The following is a 22,375-nucleotide window of genomic DNA, read 5'->3' as shown; positions in this document are numbered from 1 at the left end:
CAAATCTACAAGAGTGACTGGCACCTAGCAGACGCGGAACAAACCTCCCACCTGAACAGCGAATCTATGAATGAATGGGGAGAGGAAGGACTCTTACCGGGAGATCCCGGCCAGCGGCTTCCGGGTCGCTGCTCAGCGCGTCGCCGCGAGACGAGCCCGGCGATTGGCCTGCGGAGCCTGCGGCCCGGGGAGGGAGCGGGAGCGCTGTCGGAGAATCCCTCAGGCGGGCCCGCGGGGCGGGGCTCCCAGGGGGCGGGGCCAGGAGGGGGCGGGCTCCCGGAGCGGGCTGCGCGGCTGCGCACTACTGCCGCCGCTGTAGCCGCGGTGAGAGGAGTGGATGCGATGGCTGGGCCCGCGTGGATGTCCAAGGTGAGCGCCGGGCCGGCCGGCTTGTGGCTGCCGGGCGGGCCAGGTGCTGGGCAGGGGCAGGCGCGCGGGCCCCGATGGGGAGGCGGCGGCGCGCGGCCGGCTGGGGACAGTTAGGGAGCCTGTCCTGGCAGCCTGTGCGCCTCGCTGCGTGGCCCGCGTGCGGTTGTGTAGGCAGCCCCGCTCCCGGAAGGTCGCGCCGGGGGCGGGGACGGTATCAAGGTCAAGTCGGGGGCCTCCGGTCCTGCCCCGGGCGACATCCCGGTGCCACGCCGGCAGCTGCCCCGGCCGCACCCCAGGCCACGCGCGGAGCCCGGGAAGGTCACCGGAGCCGTCGCTTCGGCTCCGCCATCCCGGCCGCTTCTGAGACTCCGGCCCAGTAGCCTGCTGATCGCGCGGAGAGCCCACCCCAGTGCTGCCCGGGCCTCCCCCCGGTGTCTGCTCCGGCCCGGGCCGGGTAACCTCCCTGGCCCGGGGCATGTGCGTCGAGCTTGTGAGGTTTTCCCAGGTGAGGGAATCCCGAGGTCATTTTCCTGCCAGATTTTTTCTCCCTTGGAGCTCTTCCCAGTCTGATCGTGTAGTTATTTCCCCTTCAGAGGACACAGGGCACCTTGCACCTTGGAATTGCCACCTGAACACTGAGACCGGGAGAGGGAGACCAGCAAAGCCCTCTCCTTCACCATTTATGGGTGAGAATCCTGCGATCTCACCTTGACAGCTCTGATGCCTGCCGCAGCTGGAAAGGGTTTCTGACCATCCCTGCAATTCCTTGGTAGCTCAGTGGAGCTAACTGTCCCTGAAAACGTAATTGCTCAAGATCACACAGGAAGTCCACCTCAGAACTGGAAGAGGAACCCAGGTGTCTCCTGATTCCGAGTTTCAAGTCCCATTCTGCCTGCTCTGTGGCCAAGGTCACACAATGAATACAGGTAGAGGGAAAAATGGGCCTCAGGTCTATTGTTCTTAAAGAATGATCCCCTAGAAACTTACCGTAAGCAACTTAATTTTTTTCTATAAAATTTGATACTGTACTTCTCCTTTGTTTTGAGTTTAAAGGGAGGTCCACATGCACTGTTATTTAGTGAAAAGCACTCTACACTGGAACTTAGGAGTCTTAGGTTTAAATCTTGGCAGTACCACTGATTGGCTCTGTGACCCTGAGCAAATTACTTAACATCTCTGAGCCTTAATAAGCCATCTATAAAATATCTATACTTGCTTCATGGAGTTACTTGAGGATTGAATAAAATAATGTGAGAGCACCTAATACATGCAGAAGGAACACAAAAACCTGAAGCTTTCCTAACTGTCAAAATGCTTGCCTTACAGTCTTCAAGAAGACAATTGGGCATCAATAGCTGGGTTTTATTTAGTAACTGGGCTCTGCTTTGTTACTCTCTTCAGACCTGGATTTGTGTAGGATGATAACTTATTTCACATTGGCTCCTGAAGGTAAAGCAACTTTTGTGTCATTGTCTAAACAGAAAGCAATCCTTTAATCACTGTGCTTACACTTAACATCTAATCATCTTTGGTACATACGTTAAGGCTTCAGAATGAGGGACTGAAACAGCTAGTAAATGTGCTGGTAAATTTGTTTGTCTTTAGTGTGGTCTACAAGAAAAAAAACCACATAGCAGATATTTAGAAAGTGTCTGAGGACGAGGTTCTCCTCTGACATGGACTCCCTGTGTGACCTTTGGCAGTCATTTGACTTCTGGACCAGTTTCTCACACTAGGGACTGGAGTAGACAGTGCCTTGGAAGCTGATGTCCCAGAATTAGGAGAATGCTGAGCTGGATGTGTTTCAATCAGAACAAGTCCTCTGTTAGAGTTACATTTAAGGTTTTATTTGAAAAAAAGAGATCTGCAGCTTAAATTTTTTTTCTAAAAAAGCTTTATTTAGAGAAAATAGTGGGTTTCTAAAGACCTTTCTGGCTCTCAAATACTATAATTGTAACAAGGCAATTCCCCCATCAGCAAGCTTTTGTTGAGTGAGTACCTGCCATACATTCTGCACTGTATTTATATATTTTTAAGTTGGAGGATGAAGGTAGAAAAGGAAATGAGGTGCTATAGATGAAGATGGCCCAAGAAGTCAGAAGTGCAGTCCATATTCTGTGAGCCTGGCCTTGGTCTCCTTGTCTGAAAAAGGCTACCAATACAATCTCTCCAGGGTTTGGGGTTTTTTTTTAAATAAATTTATTTATTTATTTATTTATTTAATTTGGCTGCATTGGGACTTTGTTGCTGCACACGGGCTTTCTCTGGTGGTGGTGGGCGAAGGCTACTCTTCGTTGTGGTGCGCAGGCTTCTCGTTGCTATGGCTTCTCTTGTTGTGGAACTCGGGCTGTAGGCACGTGGGCTTCAGTAGTTGTGACATGTGGGCTTCATAGTTGTGGCTTGCAGGCTCTAGAGCGCAGGCTCAGTCGTTGTGGCGCACCGGCCTCGTTGCTCCTCTGCATATGGGATCTTTCCTGACGAGGGATCAAACCCGTGTCCCCTGCATTGGCAGGCGGATTCTCAACCACTGTGCCACCAGGGAAGCCCTCTCCAGGTTTTATAAAAATAAAATGATGTAATATATGTACAAGTGTATTATAAAGTAGAAGTCAGTCTGTGCTTTAAAAAATCTTATTTTACTTAAAGTTCCGGGTCATTCTAATGATTTAGATGCAATACTACCTTATTCTAAGATCATGAAGAAGAGATGACAAACACAGAAAAGACTGGTTGTTAGGGAAAATCATTGCAAGCATTAAAGCTATTTGCTGGAGTGGGAACTCCTCAGATACAGAGATGCTTGAGGCTGGCCTCAGTTTTTCCAAGAATATTCTGAGCACCTGCTGTGAGCTAGGCACTGTTCTAGGTACTGGAGATAGAACAGTGAACAAAACACGAAAATCTTTGCCTCATGGATTTCCATTTTAAATTAGTTATTTTGGTTGCATCTTTTGTCACAAAGACATGGTCCAGTTTTTTGGGGTTTTTTTTTTTTTTAATTTTTATTGGAGTATAGTTATTTACGTTGATTTACAATTTTGCATTCATTTCAGGTGTACAGCAAAGTGAATCAGTTATACATATAGCCGCTCTTTTTTTTTTTCGAGGCAGTGAGGGAAGATGGGGATATGTGTATAAAAACAGATGATTGAACTTGGTGTACCCCCAAAAAATAATAAATAAATAAAATTAAAAAAAAAAAGATTCTTTTCCCATGTAGGCCATTACAGAGTATTGAGTAGAGTTCCCTGTGTTATACAGCAGGTTATTATTATTAGTTATCTATTTTATATGTAGTAATGTATATATGTCAGTCCCAGTCTTGACATGGGCCTGTTTTGAGTGAATGTTTTTTTCTCTCTTTCTGGGGGGTGGGGAGAAAGACTTATGCAAAATTTGTAACGTAGCCTTTAAATGGTCTACCTTCCAACAGCCCATTTGCTTGTGGGTGAATCACGTCCTAGGATGAAGTTTTTGGCCAGTGGTTTTGGCCTAGCGTATTCTTTTGGGTCTCACCCTATCTTTTATTGTCAGTCCAGAGAGATGACTTGTAGATGCCAGGTTAGAGGATACAATTCGTTCACAGCTCCTTGGCTGTTGGTTGGTGTGTCTTTAGTAGATGCTGATATTACAGCAAAGGTTCAGGACTTATAAGAACTGTCCCCCAATACAATTAATTGATCACAGCCAGTTACAGATTTCTTTGTTCCTTCTCCACTCCCATTGCTTCACTTGACTAGCCTAAAAAAAAAAAAAGAACTGCCCCCCAAAAGGAAGCCCAAGGATATAACAAATGTATCTTTGCTCATGTATCTAGCATAAAAAAAAGTTAACCTTTAAAACTTTTAATGAATTTTAATTTTAATACCTTTGGTCTATGTACCCAATTTTTTTGGATTATATTCTGTTTATTATAATGTAATATGTCTTTGTACCAGTTTTCAAAGACTGAATTATCAAAGTTCAAAATAACCTTTTAAAATTTATATTGCTGGTGTGTCATAGTGTTAAGTGGAAAAAAAAAATGTACCAGTAGTAATATCTTGGGGTCGTGGGATTAGTAGGTCACTAATTTGTTTTCTTTTTTTTTGGTATCTTTCTCCTGTCCCAGCAATTAATTTAAAATCTTCATTCTGTATGACACAGGTGTCAAAATGGTATTAAATAAACTTTGTTAGATTTTTATTATGAAGTGTAATTTCTTAATATTCATAGGAGAAGAATAGGCATAATTGTAATTGGAGGAGCCTGGACTAGGAGTCAGGAGACCCAGATTCTGGTCCCTTTGTAGTCACTCTGTGACCCTAGGCAAATCCCTACTCTTTGGACCCAGTGTCTCCACTGTATAATGAATGAGTTGGGCTCTGGAATTTATTAAGACCCTGCTGGCTCTTAAAATTAATGATGGTTCTCTTAGAGGGTGTGTTATCCCCAAATTGACCCAGTGGTCAAGAATGTTGACATAAAACCATCCGGATCATCTGAAACAAATCCGATGTTTGAGCTAAAAAAGTAGAGTTTCATTCCAGCTTCAACATCTTTTGACTACTTATATTTGTAAAATCGACTTTAAAAGTACATATTGGTACTGACATCCTCAAAGCAAAGGTAAACTGAATATTTGTTTTCAAATCTGAGAATGCTTGCTACATTGAACTAATACATAAGGAAAATATTCCTGAATATATCTGTGCAAAGTTGCAGCCTTATCAGCTGTCAGAGATGGTTCCATCTCTACCTTTTAACTACATGTGGCTTAATTCTGTGCGTAACAGTTCTTTGTTGATATTAAATGTAGGTCTCTCGGCTGCTGGGGGCATTCCACAACCAAAAACAGGTGACCAGAGGTTTTGCTGGTGGTGTGAGTATAATTATGTATTTTTTTTTTTGCCTTTTAGAAGTTTCTCAAGAAAGATGCTCAAACACATTATATAGCATTTAATCTCCACTTATTTAAAGTTAGGGAAAATTGGCCATATTTATAGTGTATATTTCAATTATTAGTGAACATGCATAAATCTATTAGGTCACTTGCATGTTAAAAAAAATTGTATTATAGCTGGCTACGTAAGCTATAATACATTAATGTCTTGAAGGAGCCTTGTTAAAAATAGATAGACATTACCCTTGAGCCTGTTGCTTTATTTCACAGTCTCATTTGGGTAAGACAGTTTTTTTCCAAACTAGTACAAGTTGAGAGAAAATTGTTGAGAAGCTTCAAAACCTGCTTTGCATTTTTATTTTGTGAGCTTCCCTGAAAACAGTAGATTGATGGCCGATTAGGAATGCCTCAAACATCTATAAGCCCTGTAGGCTTATGTGTATCAATACTTTCCTTACGTAGTCTTCATAGACTCTCATGTTAGCAGATCATCTATTTCTCATTAAATCTGCTGCTTTTAGAATTCCCAGCATTAGAGTTCTGTGCTTTAAAAGCTGATACCACATTTTTAGAGCATTCTAAGACTGTGGGTCAGTGACTTCCTATAAGTTTTTATTTTACCTCCTTCTTACAGAATCTGATTTGGATTTCATAATTCCTATACTCCCATATAACATCTTGAGGGATTTATAAGACCATCACACACCTTTCTTCGTTTACTTTCTGAACTGTGGAAGTAAAGTAGACTTTTCTGGTGGCCTGATGACATTTGTTCTTACATGTTGGGAGAACAGGAAGAAGAAGCCAAAGGGGTTCTTTTGGCTCTGCTTTTGCTGCAAAAGATGCAGAATGAGGCTTGCACTTCAAGGATAGTTAAGCTAGCATTTCAAATGCATTCTGAAAGCTAGTGAGATGATCATTGCTCTCTGCTACTATTTAATTTTCAGGCTATCAATTAAAAAATATATATTAGCCTGGTGGGGAGGGGGTTATATTTGAAAGAAATAAGAAGAGAAACTAATTTTTTAAAGAGATTTCTTCAGTTGTACAGAAAAATTCAGAAATAATTAGTCCATGTGCTTAGGGAGCATCACTGGAAGGTAAAAGACCAGGGAAATGTGAATCAGTGATTTTTAAAAAATGTAGCCCAGGCAACTGGAACTGAAAAAGGCCAGGGACTGTTGTCTGCCAAACTTCTAGGTAGGGGAAAGTCCCCAAATAATGACATATATAATTTCCAAATGGAAATACTCATTTAAATCCTCTCATCATTTCCTTTACACATTTTTTTCCCCCAAGTTTGAAATGCTGGCTTTATGTTGTTTGAAGCCTTTGAACTAAATCGTTGATGTTACGTTATAAATATACTTGTCATTCTAAGTGTAATTTAGACATTGCAGGTATGATCACATACCCTATTCTTCCTGGCTCCAAATAAGCTTTGCTGAGCTTATTTGGCTTACTTTTGTCATCAGGAGCCAATTTTATAAAGGAACTGAGGAAAATGGAGACCTTCTCTTGACATGAAGTCTGATTTTTGGAGTGCCCAAACAGACCTCAGCAATACTCTGGAAGTGTCTGAGAGTGTTTTGTAAGACTGAACGAGTTGCACGAGAAACCAAACTTTCTAGGCCCCCGGTGGAGAGGAAAGTGCTTGCCTTGGTGGGAAACCCTCTAAATTTTAGTGAGAGAATGCTGTTGAAATGTTTTGCTCTCCTTGGTTTTACAGACTTGAGTTAATTGGTCTCTTTGTAGTTAGTCTGAAAAGAAGTATCGATTGGGAAGTTTACCTTGTAGTTTATTTTTGTTTTATCTGGAGAACATCACTTAAGTTCTTTTTAAAATCTCTGGACTCAGCTAGGGAGTAGAGTTGTGGAGTCTCTTGATTCTTGCCTCCACTTTGATGAGCCTTGGGAGGTAGGTCTGTTTTCTTAAAGGCATTTCTTCTGAGTTAAGAAAACCCATAAACTGGATTTTTCTGTCAATGATGTTCTTTTCTAACCCTTCAAAAATCGATTCTGACTGTATTCTTTGATGATTTCTTATATTCAGGTTAAGACAGTAACTTTAATTCCAGGAGATGGAATTGGCCCAGAAATTTCAGCCGCAGTTATGAAGATTTTTGATGCTGCCAAAGTAAGTGGGCTTAAAAAATACTTTTGTTCATAATTTGTAGAGACGTTTTCTTAGCCAATTGGAGACTGTGAACTCTTAGGATGAATTTTGTTCACATTTGTATGAGGTTGGCGAGATCTGTGTTAAACTTCACAGATTCTGACTTTAAGAGTGTTGTTTGCTTCTGTCATTGTCAATAGTTTAAGCTCCTGCATTGGCATCAGTTATACATAAAGTAATCCAAGCAGTACTGTAATCTTTGTGGATTTTTGAACCCAGCCTGGATTTAAAGTCTTTAAGCCCCGCCAAGTCACCTCTATCTCATTCTTCCTTCCTGCCAAAAAAAGAGAATAGAATTGTTATTTCAAAAAACTATATGGGAGGTTTTAAAAGAGTCTTTTTTTTTTCTTTCCTGGTGTGGTAATATCAAGTATGAGGTATTATTACCCAACAGCCTAACCTTCAATGCACGTAGATATTTTAAAATCTAGAGAATTTAGGAAACTTGAACTTTGTTTGACCTGTTGCTTCATTCTTACTGTTTATAGCTACTAAGTGAAATAATGTTTAAGATTAAATCAGTGGTTGTTATGATACCGACAGCTATAAGTCAAGGAATTCAATTTGTTTATACTAAACATACATTGTTTTTCTACATGAGTTTCTAATGAAAACTACAGAGGAAGTGATGCTTATACCATAGCATTCCCCAAGGGAACTGAAACATGATCACGCTCAGCTGTAAGCTCCTTGTGAACCAGGGCCAAGTCTTGCTCCATGTTCCTATTCCTAGTGCATGCCCAGTTGGCTATCAGATGTGTGTGTACACATTGAAGGGTGTGGGTGAAAAGAAAGGATAACGCTGGTTTATACCTTAAAACTGTTGCTTTCATAGATACATATGTAATGTATCTTTTTTTTTCCTTAACAGCTTTATTGAGATTTATTTCATATACTGTTCAATTCATCATGTAAAGTATACCGTTCAGTTCATTCATAGAGCTGTGCAACCATCACCACAGTCTAATTTTGGAACATTTTCATCACCCAAAAAGAAACCCCATACTCATCAGCAGTCACTCCCCATCACCCTTCTCTCTCCCACCCTACCCCCTCCCATCACCAGCCCTAGGCAACCAGTAATCTACTTTCTCTCTCTGTAGATTTGCCTATTCTGGAAATTTCATTATAGAGTCTTAAAATTACATGGTTTTTATGATTGGCTCTTTTCACTTAGCATAATATCTTCAAGATTCATCCGTGTATCAGTACTTTGTGATATTTCTGTGAATCATATTTCTCTGCTCCTTGTAATATTCTAATTATAGCCACGTTAAGAGTGATTGTGAGAAAAAGAAGTGGGCAGGTGGCAGCTAGGAGTGATGACAGGACAAGGGTAATGTGGAGAATCCCTCTGGGCATGCTAGAGCATAACATCTCTTCTTGCATGCCAGGAACTTTCTGAACCTTTTTTGTATGTGTTTTCACCAGTCGCATCCAAAGTTGAAGAAGTTTGTTTATAACTGTAGTGTGAATGTCAGTCACGTGTAGGTCTTTCCAGTTCACTGTGCTCTGTGGTGTGGCATCTAGGCACCCATTCAGTGGGAGGAGCGGAACGTCACCGCCATTCAAGGACCAGGAGGAAAGTGGATGATCCCTCCAGAAGCCAAAGAGTCCATGGATAAGAACAAGATGGGCTTGAAAGGTAGCACTGAAGTGGATATGATGGTTATTATTGATTTCTGCTATAGGTGTTATATTTATCTTTACCTAGATTTATCTTTTGCATAATTTTTACATTTTTGTTAATTTTAATTCATACACGCTTCAGGTCATGATTCAAAATACTAGCATGTAATAGATTGGAGTTCAGCACAGGCTTTAAATCCAGACAGATTCACTGTGAATCTCACCCCTGCCACTTACTGGCTGAGAGGCTTGGGCAAATTTCTTACGCTTTTTTTCCCCTTCACCTTTAAATGACAGCAATAGAGAATTCCCTGGCAGAGCAGTGGTCAGGACTTGGCACTTTCACTGCCTGGGGTGCAGGTTTGACCCCTGGTCAGGGAACTAAGACCCTGAAAGCCAACGCAGTGCAGAAAAAAAAAAAAAAAAAAAAAGTCAGCAATAGAGTTAACACCTCATAGAGATATGGTGTCATAGGATTAGCTAATGTCAAGGACCTGATACAGAGCTTGGTCCTGAGTCAGTAGGTGCTCAATGCAGTTGACATTCCAGAAAGCTTCATTGAGGAAATTTCTTCCTTCATCTAAATCTGAGAGAGAAGGTCAAGTTAGAGGCAGAACACATTGTACACGGTAGCCCAGGTGGGTCTGTAGGTGGTACTGGGGGTGGACGCTGACTGTTGCCTGAGAGTGACCCGCCACGGATGGACTCATTTACGATGAGGAGGACACCAGACTTGGAAACAGGGCACCTGTCTGTCCTCTCAAATGCCCTTTGTTCTGTTATAAAGGTGTCCCCTGATTCATGAAGTGTGTGTGTTAGATGTGTCACACAGCTCCTTGATGTCCAAAGAAAGGATCCTAAATATAGCTCTGATGGAATAGTGGAAAAAATAAAAATTGGAATTTCAAATACAGTCGGCCCTCCATATCCACGTGTTGTGCATGCGTGGATTCAACCAACCGCGTATTGAAAATGCTTTTTTAAAAAAAGAAAAATTCCAGAAAGTTCCAAAAAGCAAAACTTGAATTTTTTTCCACTGGCAACTATTTACATAGTGTTTACATTGTATTGGGTCTTATAAATAGTCTAGAGATGATTTAAAGTTTACAAGAGGATATGCATAGGTTATATGCAAATACAGTGTCATTTTATAATAAGGGACAGAGCATCCGTGGATTTTTGTATCTGCTGGGTCCTGGATCAGTCCCTCCCTCCCAACCTCCCAAGCTGAGGGGCAAGTGTCAACATTATGTACTTGTGTTTATAAAGAAAAAGAAAAGAATATATCCTGTTGTCATCTGGATATTCTTCTTTATTACAGGCCCTTTAAAAACCCCAATAGCCGCTGGTCACCCATCTATGAATTTATTGCTGCGTAAAACATTTGACCTTTATGCAAATGTCCGACCATGTGTCTCAATCGAAGGCTATAAAACCCCTTACAGTGATGTAAATATTGTCACCATTCGGGAGAACACAGAAGGAGAATACAGTGGAATTGAGCATGTGGTATGTTCATTTGGTTACTTTTTCATTCTTAGTTGGGTTGCTGTCTATGCACTTGGGACCACTGTTCAAACGCCCAGTTGAAAATATTTCCCAGAGACAGTTCCCTTTCACTCTGTGAGGAGTTGTGGATGTTTGTCTTGTCCCAGGTCTCTGGCTGACAGTACTCAAATGGAGGCCTGGGCAAGGGGGTGCGGTGCTTCACAGCACGGGCTTGGGAACGTGTCCTCTGTTTGAATTTTGAATCGTCAGCTGCGTAGGTGACCACCTCTGCACCCCGGCCTTCCTCATCTGTGCAGGGCTTATAATACCCGGCTCCTAGGGGTGAACGTGGTGAGCCTGCCCGCCCTGCCGCAAGCATGATGCTCTCCTTCGCGGGCGCCTTGCAAGCCTGCCACAGATGGTGTCGTCTGCGCACCGCTGGTGCTCTTGGACCGGGTTGTTGCCACACCCTTTCAGCGAGACGGGACTTCCTGTGTTTCAGATCGTGGATGGAGTTGTGCAGAGTATCAAGCTCATCACCGAGGAGGCAAGCAAGCGCATCGCGGAGTTCGCCTTTGAGTACGCGCGGAACAATCACCGGAGCAACGTCACGGCCGTGCACAAAGCCAACATCATGTGAGTCCCTGCGGGCGGCGTGCCCTCCGTCTTTGTGGGCGAGGAGCCGTGACAGGGCTTTCCTTTCCTCTCACCAGCTTGCTCATTGATTCCGGATAGCGCTGGAAAGCGGCCTTGTAGCCGGCCAGAGGGTCAGGCATTTCTCTTGTGTCAGAAGCTCCTATTTAATGTGCTTCACTGGGTGGATACTGGAGTAGGAATTCAGGTCCTGGAAGTTTAAGGAGGGCCTGAGAATCATTGGGAAGGAAGCCGGAGAGTCTGGATCCCCAGATGCTGTGGCCAGCTAGCGAAGGCCACATCCGTAAAAGGGCAGTCGTTTCTGTGTCGGGAGTGAAATAGCAGGCATGTTTCTGAAATGGCCACCTGCTCAGGGGCTTAAAATAGTGCTCACAGTGCTAATACGACCTGATGTATCATTCTAGCAGTGTGGATTCCCCTCAGCCCTAGTGTACTGAAGGCTAGCTCAGTGTATTAGGAAGCAGGTTTCCTAACCTAAGAAAAGTGTTGATCATGTAAAATAGTAAAACCATTTAAATAATTGAATGAGTTAACCTTTAAAGGCAATCTTAACATTTTCTTATTAATCGATATTTCTTAATTCTTGCTGGTTAACACTATAAAAATATAGTCTTCTTTATTCCGATCAAACTATATGACATTCTTTACCCTTTTGTGCTTCTAGAAGTATCCTAAAACATTTAAGTTTGCATTTTACTGATTGCCAAAAAAAAATAATTTTACTGTAATTGAAATCAGACATCTTGGCTTCTGGAACTTAAATTCCTTGAACTTACTTTACTTCTCTGATTTGATCACTTTCTCTCTGCAAGTCTTTGCTTTCAATAATTTTTATTTGATTAAATACAGGCGAATGTCAGATGGGCTTTTTCTGCAAAAATGCAGGGAAGTTGCAGAAAACTGTAAAGATATTAAATTTAATGAGATGTACCTTGATACAGTATGTTTGAATGTAAGTATATATTCACACTTACCTGCTACTTTTTGTGGTGTATGGTGTGGACGTGTGGTGCACAGTTTTTGATTACTAAATGTGCACATGCATTTTTCTTAGATGGTCCAAGACCCGTCCCAGTTTGATGTTCTTGTTATGCCAAATTTGTACGGAGACATCCTTAGGTGAGTCTGGCTGTAGCCTTTTAGTGTACAGTTTATTTATAAATGTCCTAAAATAAATTGTGGCTTAAGAATTTTAATCAAGTATTATAAAATAGAGCATTTGTTATAAGATACGAGTTGAAGTCTACCATTTCAGGTGGTGATGTCAGTGGTTATATGTTGGGCGGCGTATTCATTCATTTGCCAAATCAGCTCTGGGCTCTTGCTCCCTGACCATTAGTTCCCTCTTTCCATTTTACGGATATTTTATTGGTTGGTTGATTGATTGATTTCAGTGTTTTATCATGTATAACTAGGTAGGTGGGTATTCATTTTTACAAATTTTTTGTAACTTTTGGTATAATTTGAGACTTACAGAAAAGTTGCAAGAATGGTGCAAAGAATTCCCATGTACTTGGCACCCACATTCACCAAATGTTAACATTTTACCAGACTTACTTTATTACTACCCCCCACCCTCCTTCTCTCCCTTTCCCTTCCTTCATCTTCCTCCTTCTCCTTCTTTTTTCTCTCTTTGTCTCTACACACATACATGTGATGGTGGCCAAATGGTGCTTTTCTAAGTCCGTCATTCCTTCTACATTTATTAGTTGGCATTCTCCTGTAAGGATGAGGTTTTCCTTCTCTCTTATTTGTTTACTTATTTATCTATATCAGTTTGGACTCTTGGTTACTACTTTATATCTGTCACTATTATCTTTTATATTGATGCTTACGTTGTGCAGACTTGGCCAGTGGGAGTCCCTTTGAGCTATCTCTGTGTCCTTTTGACACAACCCATCATTTGCTCTCTGGCACAATAAGGTGCTTCAGGCTCATCCTGTATTTTCCTAACTGTAGTCCTGCAATCAGTCATTTCTCCAAGGAGCCCAGGTTCCTTATAGTGGAGAATAGTTTTTAAAGATGGAAGTCTGGGTGCTAGGTGAGATGTTTCGCTTTTCAAAATATCCTTTGAAATGCTTCTCTGCCCCCAGTGACCTGTGTGCGGGATTGATTGGAGGTCTTGGTGTGACACCAAGTGGCAACATTGGAGCCAATGGAGTTGCGATCTTCGAGTCGGTAAGGACTCTGGTGACACCTGAAGCAGAGTTCAAGCCAGAATGACATGAGAACCCAGGAGGGGTTATCTGCATAAATATGTTTTAACTCTTGAGTTTTTCCAATTGTCAGAAGAAAATGAAGCTTTGTTTAGCTTTTCACATACGCTTGGTTTATTCATTCGTTTTCTTATTTCTTTTTTATCTTTATTATTTATTATATATCCTTCCTCAGTTGAAATATTTTACCGAAAGTTGACTGGATAAGATTGTTAGTCCATGTTTTTGGACTTAAAAAAAATTACTTAAGTCTTTATTTTTCTGAGGCTTCATTTCTAAGACATGTGTCCGAGCAGCTATTCAGTAGTTATTTTCATCCGTGAGGAAAGCTGATTAAGGGCCCAGCTTCCCTGGAAGAGGGCTGTTTGCTCCTGTCTCCCTCCTGACTGTGCTCTTCCCCCCCTACCCCGACCCGGGCAGGTTCACGGCACCGCCCCGGACATCGCGGGCAAGGACATGGCCAACCCCACAGCCCTCCTGCTCAGTGCCGTGATGATGCTACGTCACATGGGGCTTTTTGACCACGCTGCAAAGATTGAGATGGCATGTTTTGCCACAATTAAGGATGGGAAGGTATTGGTAATTTTGCCATACTTGTGCTGGGTGAAGTGCATTTCCTCCTTGGGTTTTATGTGTGTGAAGGACAGATGATGGTCCTTCTGAAGAGGGCCAAAGGATTGGATGTGGAACAGGCATTCCTAACGCGGGCTCCCTGGGTGAACTCAGGCATGTGCACACCTCCTCCTGAAGGCAGGATTCACGTATTTCATCAGGGAAGGGCTGAGAAGCACTGAAGTAGGGTGACCAGGGTGCATTGGGAAGAACAGTGGTGTGGGTGTCAGAGCAGTGCAGGCCTAGTTACCCTGTTGTTACCCGTGGGATCTTGGCCAAGTCCATTAATTTTCCTCAGTAGCTTTTTCCTCTTCCCAGCAAACATCTATTTTGTACATTATAGGGTACGGAGAATGTAATAAAATGAGGAATAAGGTAAGGTCTCAGGCCTCAAGGAGCTTGGAATCTAGCAGTAGGTACAGATGCAGATGTGTCTGTAATAGAGTGGTGCAGTATGTTATACTATGTGTATCTGTGATATAAAAGTAATAGAAATTTTATAGAATGGCTGATATTAATTGAATACTTACATTTTATATTCATTATATATATATATCATCTCAGCAAATCTCTACTACTCTGTGACCTAGATACTGCAATTAAGCCCATCTTATAGATGAGGAAACCAAGGCACAGAGAGATTAAGTAAGAGATTAAGTAAGGTCTCGCAGCTCCTAACTGGCAAAGTTGGAGTTTACACCTGGTCTGGCTCTTACCCAACAAGCTGCACCATTTCCATAAGCAGTTGTGGCCTATAGGAGGGTGAGGATCAATTATTCTGAACGTGGGAGGAGAACAGAGGAAGTCGTGGCTTTACAAGGCTGGGCCTGAAAGGCTGATCCCTAGTCGATGTCTCTTCCTTTTTTAAAAAAAAATTATCGTTTTAAAAAAGGATAGGGGCTTCCTAGGTGGCGCAGTGGTTAAGAATCCACCTGCCAATGCAGAGGTCACAGGTTCGATCCCAGCTCCTGGAAGATCCCACATGCCGCGGAGCAACTAAGCCCGTGTGCAAAAAAAAAAAAGGATAAAATATACATGGTATAAAATCGACCATTTTAATAATTTTTGAGGTACATGGTCCATAGGTATTAAATATTGACATTTTTCACATTGTTGTGCAGTCTTCACCACCATCCATCTCCAGACTTTTTCATTTTCCTAAACTGAAACTGTCCCCATTAAACAGTGATTTACCTATTTTCTGCCGTTCCCCCAGGACCACTGGCAACCACCATCCTACTTTCTGCCTCTATGAATTTGACTGCTCTGGGTACCGCATATAAGTGGAGTCATATACTATTTGTACTGTTGTGACTGTCTTACTTCACTTAGCATAATATCTTCAAGGTTTGCTTCTTTTTAAAAAATTCTATAATTTGAAATTCTTACGGCCAAAATATAAGAAACCCAAGCTTGTTTTTAACAGCCTGATATAGTGATATTGAGGGGCATATGATTATATATATTTTTTTATTCTGACACTGTATTTGAGAAGCTGCTCATAGAGCCCAGCAGAGAGTTGCCTAAATTACACAGTAGGCCCTTTAAATTGCTTAGGATGCAATGGGACAAGAGAATTAAATATATTGAGTTACATTTGGGAGTAAAGAGAGCATAAGCTGGTAGGAAACAGGGAATATGGGAGGATTTCTTTCCCAAGGATGGGAGTTTAAGAGTCAGTGATTTAAATATTTCTGTAGAATTTGTTTCTCAGCCTCCAAAAATAGGTCAAAATGTGTCTTAAAAAAAAAAAAGAAATGAATTGGGAGATTGGGATTGCCATATATACATTACTAATAAGAAAAAAATATCAAATTGTACACTTTAAATATATGCAGTTTATTGTATGTCCATTGTATCTCAATAAAAGTTCTTCAAAAAAAGAAAGAAAGAAAAAACTTTTAAAAGTTCCCCAAGGGATTTATGCAACCTCTTGTTTATATTCACTGTCATTTAAATGTCCATAATCAAATGCTTCCTTAGGGACAGTTTTGGAAAGCCTCCCTGCTTACCTTTGTAGCGAGAGCGTCTTATTCTTCCAGAGTGTTTCTGTGTACACTATCAAATTAGCTTTTCCACGTCCTCCTGGGATAGGTAGATGGTGGTGGAGCAGGTCTCACTTTGAAATGATGAACTAAATGAAAGAGGAGCCAGGTAACTCAGCTGGTATCTCACCAAGGGGTTTAAATAAAAACATCCTTGCTTTGGTTTAATTTGTGGGTACATTTTTTATCTTTGCTTTTTCCTTTTCTCAGAGCTTAACAAAAGATTTGGGAGGCAATGCAAAATGCTCAGACTTCACAGAAGAAATCTGTCGCCGAGTAAAAGATTTAGATTAAGGCTTCTACAGATGGTATTTGGATCAGTCACTCCTAACGGACGCCGTGTCAGCCTGTATTAGAATACCCCCCCATTAGTATTCATTTGTGCATTCGTTGCTTGTTTCTTGACAGAGTACACTTTTAGAACCTGGCCTTTTAACAAAATCTGTGCAAGGAGGCAAGTGATGTCCCTAGGCCTGCTTTCAAAAGACTTTTTCCAAGTGCTTGTTTTATTTATTAAATGTCTATCTGGTACACATTTTTTGTAAACTCTAAGTGAACTGTATCATTTGCCATTGTTAACCATTTTATGCTTCAGTTACAGCAGTTTTTCTTTAACTGTAAATATCATGATATGGAACTAATAGGAGAAAACATCTATCTTTTTAAAGAAAAACACTGATTTCCTTGGTTTACGAAAAGTATAATGGAAATAAAATAGAGTGTTGACGTAACAGCACAATATTCTTATAAAACTATATGGACACGAGAGATTTCCTGGGAAAGTTTACATCAAAAACAGTGAATATGATATATTTCTTAGTGATATGGAAATTAAAGACTGATTTGTACTTTATATGAATTACTGAGTGTGAATAAAGACTTCAGATCCGAGAAATATATAATGAGAAATGTAATTTTTGTTAATAAGATATGGGTAATATATCGGGTACAAAGACACAAATGCATTGTGTTTTCAGTTATTTTTGTTATCTTGAGATTTACTATTCTTGGCAAGAGCTTTTAACGAGGGGGTGGTTTTTCCTTTTCATTGGACATATATCAAGCATTGTGCATGATACAGCCCTCAGTCCCCCGTGCGGACCCTGAGTTGGACGTAGGAACCAACCATTGTGTGCGATCACTCTTCCCTAAGCGTGTCTGTCGTTGTCTGGAAGTGGACAGCACTCCTGCCGATACCGCTAAGAGGCCTGACCATATAAAATTTGACTACAGTTGAGGAACCTGGGGTGCTGGCTATCGATTTTATATTTCAGTGGCTACCCTTTCCCTAAAACACCAAATTACCCCCCTCTGCCTCAGCACCACCAGTTAAAGATGAGTTGCAGAGTCAGCCTGAGTTGATTCACAAAATCATGTCACCCTGGAGCTTGGCTCAGCTTTTGACCTTAAGGTACTTCCCCAACCCTCCTCCATTCCCCATCCTTAGCATGATTTTTCTTTAATCTTCACACACTATTTTCATGAACCCTTTGGTCCCACACCAAAGGCAACTCATGTCCTTCTTGGCCCTTGTGTAACAGTGCAAACCTGCAGCTTTGCGTTGTGTTCCCTGGTCACAAGGGGATTTCTCAACGACAACACATACCCCTGCCTGGGTCCTTTATCAGGCTGGTAACCAGACTTACAACGTTAGATGTATTTTACTTTGTTTAAACTGCTGCTTCTTTTGTTTTATTGAAGTGTGCTAATTATCAGTTGGGTTTACACTAATAAAGAATTCCCAAACAAATTGAGGTGTATGCTTTCTCTACTAATATCCCATTTAGACGCCTGGGTTATTTTGGCTCAGCCTGCTGCTAAGAATGGCTGCTTGTCCCGAGTGGGCAGGGTGAGGGGTCACGAGTTCGATCCCTAGTTGGGGAACTAAAATCCCACAAGCCGCATGGCTCAGCCAAAACAAACAAACAGACAAAAATCAGAGTGGGCAGGGTGGCATGGTGGTGACAGACTGGCACCAGTTGACTGCTTTCACTGGAATGTACCGCTTGAACCCCTCTCACACCTTTGCTTATTCCAGGGCACTGAAGGTCACTGGCATACCTATTGCACACTGTTCTGTGGGTTAAATACCCACAACTCTGGACTGGTCTGCTCAATCGACAAAAAATCAGGGACTTATTGATAGTTCTGTTAAAAAGTTTAATTTCAAATTTCACATTAAATACAATCACATAGGCGGCAGCAGTTTTAGGAAGCATCAAAGTCAGTGGGCGTGTGCATGGTGGAGTGCCTGGTAATGCGATGATGGCGTCGGCCGTGTCCAACAAGATTCCAGAGTAAGTCAGGCATTAGGTGAATTACAACTGAGCGCTTACCCTGCGGCCCGCTGGTTATCTGAGCCATCTTCCCCCTCCTCCCTCCCCCAACACCCAGCCTCGCGCGCTGGCTGGCCTATTAAGTGAGCTAGCAGCCTTTTAAATCTACCTGTAACGAAGGCCAAAAACTCTCAGCACTTTAGTTCTGGAAGCAGAGCTGATCTCATTTGTCACCCGAACAAAAAGCAATACCTTTAAAACTATCCACACATGAAGCTTCTCAGAATTGTCGGCTAGTGTTGGCAATAAGACCCAGCAAATGTAGATGTCAGGACTGTACCCGACCCGGAGAACCTAACAGACTTGCCAGACATCCATGTGCCCGGACTGAAGAGGACCTGGGGGCCAGGAAAACGCTCAGCCTGCCATCTTCAGGAGAAACCGGGGAAGGATAACCCCCTGATTACTTTTTTTGCTCTTGGTAAAAGGAATCGATGATATCTTTGTACTTCTCCAGGACTGTGAGCCGTTTCAGCTTCATCGTGGGACCTAAAAGAGAGATTGGGAGACATGAGTGAGGCCTGGGCCCTGAGATGTCTGGGAAGGTGTGTGGTAAAGATCTAGACATAATGAGTCCCGTAGCTCTAGAATTAAGCCAGACCAAGTAGCCGTCCTCCAAGATGGCTCATGGCGATCCCTGCCCCTGGTGGTCACACCCCTGTGTGGCTCCTCATGCTGTACCAGGGTTGGTCAAAGTAGCCAGTAGAATACAGAGGAAGTGGGGTGATTTAATGACAATGACTAATAGGGAAATCATCTCTGCATTTCAATGAACGTTCGTAGGGTGTTGGGCATTATGCTTTGATTGCTTGTGATGGGAGCAGGCGAAAGCCCTGGTCAAGGAGGGCCTCTGCCTTGGTCTTTATGAGAGGTCTTCCTCATACCACTTTTCTTGGCCTTGGTTCTCTCCTCTAATGCCAGGTTAAAAGGGCTCTGATTTGGGTAGCTTCAACTCCATTTTGTGCTAACTCACACTAGACTGTGTAACTGGAGACTTCAAAATCAAAAACATTTACATACACTGCTTAGAGAGGACATCTATCTGGTTGACCTTGCATTCAATTTGTTAGCACCAGACAACCAGATAAGCTCCGGGTCACTGATAGCAGTTCAGCATTACTGAGGATAGTTGCGTCTGGGTTCAACCTTAATGGGTTGGAGGGAATCAAACTGAAGAAGCCATTTCCACCCCCCACCTCATGCCATGAACACCCCGAGATGCTACAGCCAAGACTGACTTCATCCATCCAACTGAGGCTACACCAGAGGCCTTTTCTGGTTCTGTGGAACATGGCCCAGAGGGCTTCATCCCTTTACCCTTTGCATGAGCTGATTTTACAGAAGATTTTGGTGGTCTCACTTCCTAGAGCCAGCTGACTCCACCCCAAATACTAACAGGGCCTTGGTGTCTGCCTGGTGGTCCCATTGTGATTTCAGGGGACAATGGTTCCTTAGTCAAAGCTAAGTTAAATGTATGTTCAAATTCATGAGTTCCAGCACACATCTTGTACGTTGAACAGGCTCTACCCAACCACAAGCCCAGGCACTGAGCAATCAATGTCCTCCCACAGGAAGGAGGTGGGTGTCATTCAAAGTGCCATCAGGGACCTTCTGTTGGGCATGGCTGCTTCTAGTGGGCACCTCCCAGGCTCTGCCATGGCCTCTGCCCTCCTGCACAGCCCCTGCAATGGTGTGAAGAAAACAACCTACCCAACTCTCCACCCGAAATGGAGAAGTCCCTCTCGAGAATGGCCCACTTCTGGATGTGGTAGGGTCGAGCAGCTGCATTCATGTTGACTCTCTGGATCCCCTCTTCAATGGCCTGGTACACGGCCTCGTCCTTCTTCCCCACGACCTCAGATACTGTGGTGGCTTTGCTGCCCACCCTCTGGCAGAACTCCACAGCTTGTTCTGTCAGATTATCGGTTGGGTCAGAGGTATCAGGATCCAGAGTGCACTGAAAAGCCAGAGATAGATCAGAACCCAGCCCCACCCCACAAGATGCATGCCCTGGTCTTGGAGGAGGTCTCACTGGCGATCGTCAAGGATGTGGAACAGAACTGGGAGCTCTGTTTCCAAGAGACGGTTCTAGAATGAGTAGGATGCTACCTGGACTGCTGTTGAGCCCCCTGGTGGGGTGGAAGGAAGGGAGGCCTGAGATTTAGATGACCTCAGCCAATGAGATCATCATGTAAAATAGGGACCATATATAGAAGATCTTATTTGCAGAGCAGAAATAGAAACACAGACGTAGAGAACAAATGTATGGATACCAAAGGGGAAAGGGTTAGGGGGTGGGAGGAATTGATTGACACATATACGTTATGGATACTATGTATAAAACAGATAACTGATGGGAACATACTGTATAGCACAGGCAGCTCTGTAGTAACCTAAATGGGAGGGAAGTCCAAAAGGGAGGGGGTCGCTGTATGCGTATGGCTGATTCACTTTGTTGTGCAGTGGAGACTAACACAACATTGGAAAGCAACCATACTCCAAACAAACAAACAGACAGACAGGGACTATAACTCTGGCCCCATCTACTACCCCAGTATCAGATACCAGCTCCCAGGCTGGGTATGTGCTGAGGGGATTGAAGGCAGCAGCACTTTGTAAGCTGGACTGGAACACGCAGAAGATCATGAGGGCAGCGTATTTTTTTTTTTTTTAAAGATTTTTTTGATGTGGACCATTTTTTAAGTCTTTATTGAATTTGTTACCATATTGCTTCTGTTTTTTTATGTTTTTATTGGTTCTTTTAGCCACGAAGCATGTGGGATCTTAGCTCCCCAACCAGGGATTGAACCCACACCCCCTGCGCTGGAAGGCAGTCTTTGACCCCTGGACTGCCAGGGAATTCCCATGGCTGTGTATCATGAACTACACCACTGGGGGCAGAAAGGATTTCCACGCGCTACAGCGGTCCCTTAGTGCGGGCAGCACTGACGAGTGATTCCAGAACACAGTCGTGAGATGCCCACGTGTCCTGACCGATCGTGGCCTCTGCCGGGGCCAGACCCACAGTCGTGAGATGCCCACGTGTCCTGACCGATCGTGGCCTCTGCCGGGGCCAGACCCACAGACCAGCCCCTGGCTGCCCCTCCAGAAGCAGACCCCACCCCCCCGCACCAGACACACCTTCAGGGTGAGCAGCATGGACAGGAACTTCCTCTGGTCCCCGATCAGCATGGCGTTGCTGATGATAGGCAGCTCTGTCTTCACGGCCTCCTCAAGGGGCACGGGGGGCACGTTCTCCCCACCCGCTGTGATGACCAATTCTGGGGAGGCGAGACCAGGCCCCAGGCACAGGCTGTAGTCCAGGTGCTCAGGCTCAGTGCACCCAGACTCTGCCTGGAGAGCCGGCCCTCCAGGCAGGACCCAGGCTCGATCACACATCTGCCTGCATGATTTCCAGAACGGTGTTTACCCACTCACCAAGCCTCAGTTTCCCCTGAGAAATGGGGGCCTGTGATTCCCACAGGGATGCTGCGGGCACTGTATCCACGTGGGCAAAGTGAGCAAAGCACGTCTTCCCCAGAGGCGTCCCCAGCTTTCTTCCCTGGGAGAGCCAAGCTGTTCGTGGGGAATTTTTTTGAAGTCTCATGCTTTATTTTAAATTTTATGTCCAGTTTGCGTTCTACTTCGCATCATATCCATGTTTGCGAATGAAAATACATATTATGTCCTTAAATTTTCTGGAAAGACTTGCCCTGTTTTTCTAGGCAGTTTGAATCCCAGCTCTGTCATTTAGTAGCTGGATGACCTTGGGCAAGTTACTTAACCTCTCTGGTTATCCTCATTAGTTAAGTCGAGGTAATAATAGTATCTTTCCCGTGGGAGACAATAGTAAGTAAAACGATGTCATTCAAAGCGCATGGCACTTAATAAGGGCTCAATACTTGTAGTGGGTATAAATAACGGGTGGCCGTATAATTGCTCCCATGTCCCACCGCAGCCTTGAACCCA

General features: G+C 43.2%; 2 protein-coding genes across 4 annotated transcripts in view; one reads left to right on the top strand and one right to left on the bottom strand.

Moving 5' to 3' along the window:
- The first annotated feature begins 284 nt into the window (after positions 1 to 284).
- On the top strand, positions 285 to 17,031 carry IDH3A (isocitrate dehydrogenase (NAD(+)) 3 catalytic subunit alpha). Of its 3 annotated transcripts, none has more exons than XM_057723722.1 (11): positions 285 to 369; positions 5,168 to 5,230; positions 7,304 to 7,387; positions 8,957 to 9,071; positions 10,377 to 10,564; positions 11,046 to 11,179; positions 12,047 to 12,149; positions 12,252 to 12,316; positions 13,291 to 13,375; positions 13,834 to 13,986; positions 16,281 to 17,031. In XM_057723722.1, the coding sequence occupies exons 1-11, from the start codon at positions 343 to 345 to the stop codon at positions 16,362 to 16,364; spliced, it is 1,101 nt and encodes a 366-aa protein (XP_057579705.1). In that variant the 5' UTR covers positions 285 to 342; the 3' UTR covers positions 16,365 to 17,031. The 3 variants fall into 3 exon arrangements, with proteins under 3 accessions (XP_057579705.1, XP_057579707.1, XP_057579708.1); XM_057723724.1 differs by having other exon boundaries at positions 314 to 369; positions 5,168 to 5,206; XM_057723725.1 differs by lacking the exon at positions 5,168 to 5,230 and having other exon boundaries at positions 335 to 369.
- A 1,180-nt stretch (positions 17,032 to 18,211) lies between these two features.
- Positions 18,212 to 22,375, bottom strand: part of ACSBG1 (acyl-CoA synthetase bubblegum family member 1) — a 47,930-nt gene continuing 43,766 nt past the window's right edge. The window contains exons 12-14 of the mRNA XM_057723721.1: positions 21,548 to 21,687; positions 20,117 to 20,363; positions 18,212 to 18,895 (exon numbers count right to left, since the gene is read on the bottom strand). Coding sequence (XP_057579704.1) covers positions 18,810 to 18,895; positions 20,117 to 20,363; positions 21,548 to 21,687 — 473 coding nt within the window. The 3' untranslated portion in view covers positions 18,212 to 18,809. The remainder of the gene's footprint in view (positions 18,896 to 20,116; positions 20,364 to 21,547; positions 21,688 to 22,375) is intronic.

Source organism: Hippopotamus amphibius, chromosome 2 (genome assembly GCF_030028045.1).
Source record: "Hippopotamus amphibius kiboko isolate mHipAmp2 chromosome 2, mHipAmp2.hap2, whole genome shotgun sequence".
Classification (NCBI taxonomy): domain Eukaryota; kingdom Metazoa; phylum Chordata; class Mammalia; order Artiodactyla; family Hippopotamidae; genus Hippopotamus; species Hippopotamus amphibius.
The sequence above is the reverse complement of the archived record's forward strand: the minus strand, read 5'-3'. Positions and strand labels throughout refer to the sequence as shown.

Bases quoted from the DNA above. Each gene is read 5' to 3' on its own strand.
- IDH3A (XM_057723722.1), top strand. From the start codon at position 343: ATGGCTGGGCCCGCGTGGATGTCCAAG. The intron at 370-5,167 runs GTGAGCGCCGGG...TATTAAATGTAG, and splicing joins GGCCCGCGTGGATGTCCAAG to GTCTCTCGGCTGCTGGGGGC. The intron at 7,388-8,956 runs GTAAGTGGGCTT...TGTGGCATCTAG, and splicing joins AGATTTTTGATGCTGCCAAA to GCACCCATTCAGTGGGAGGA.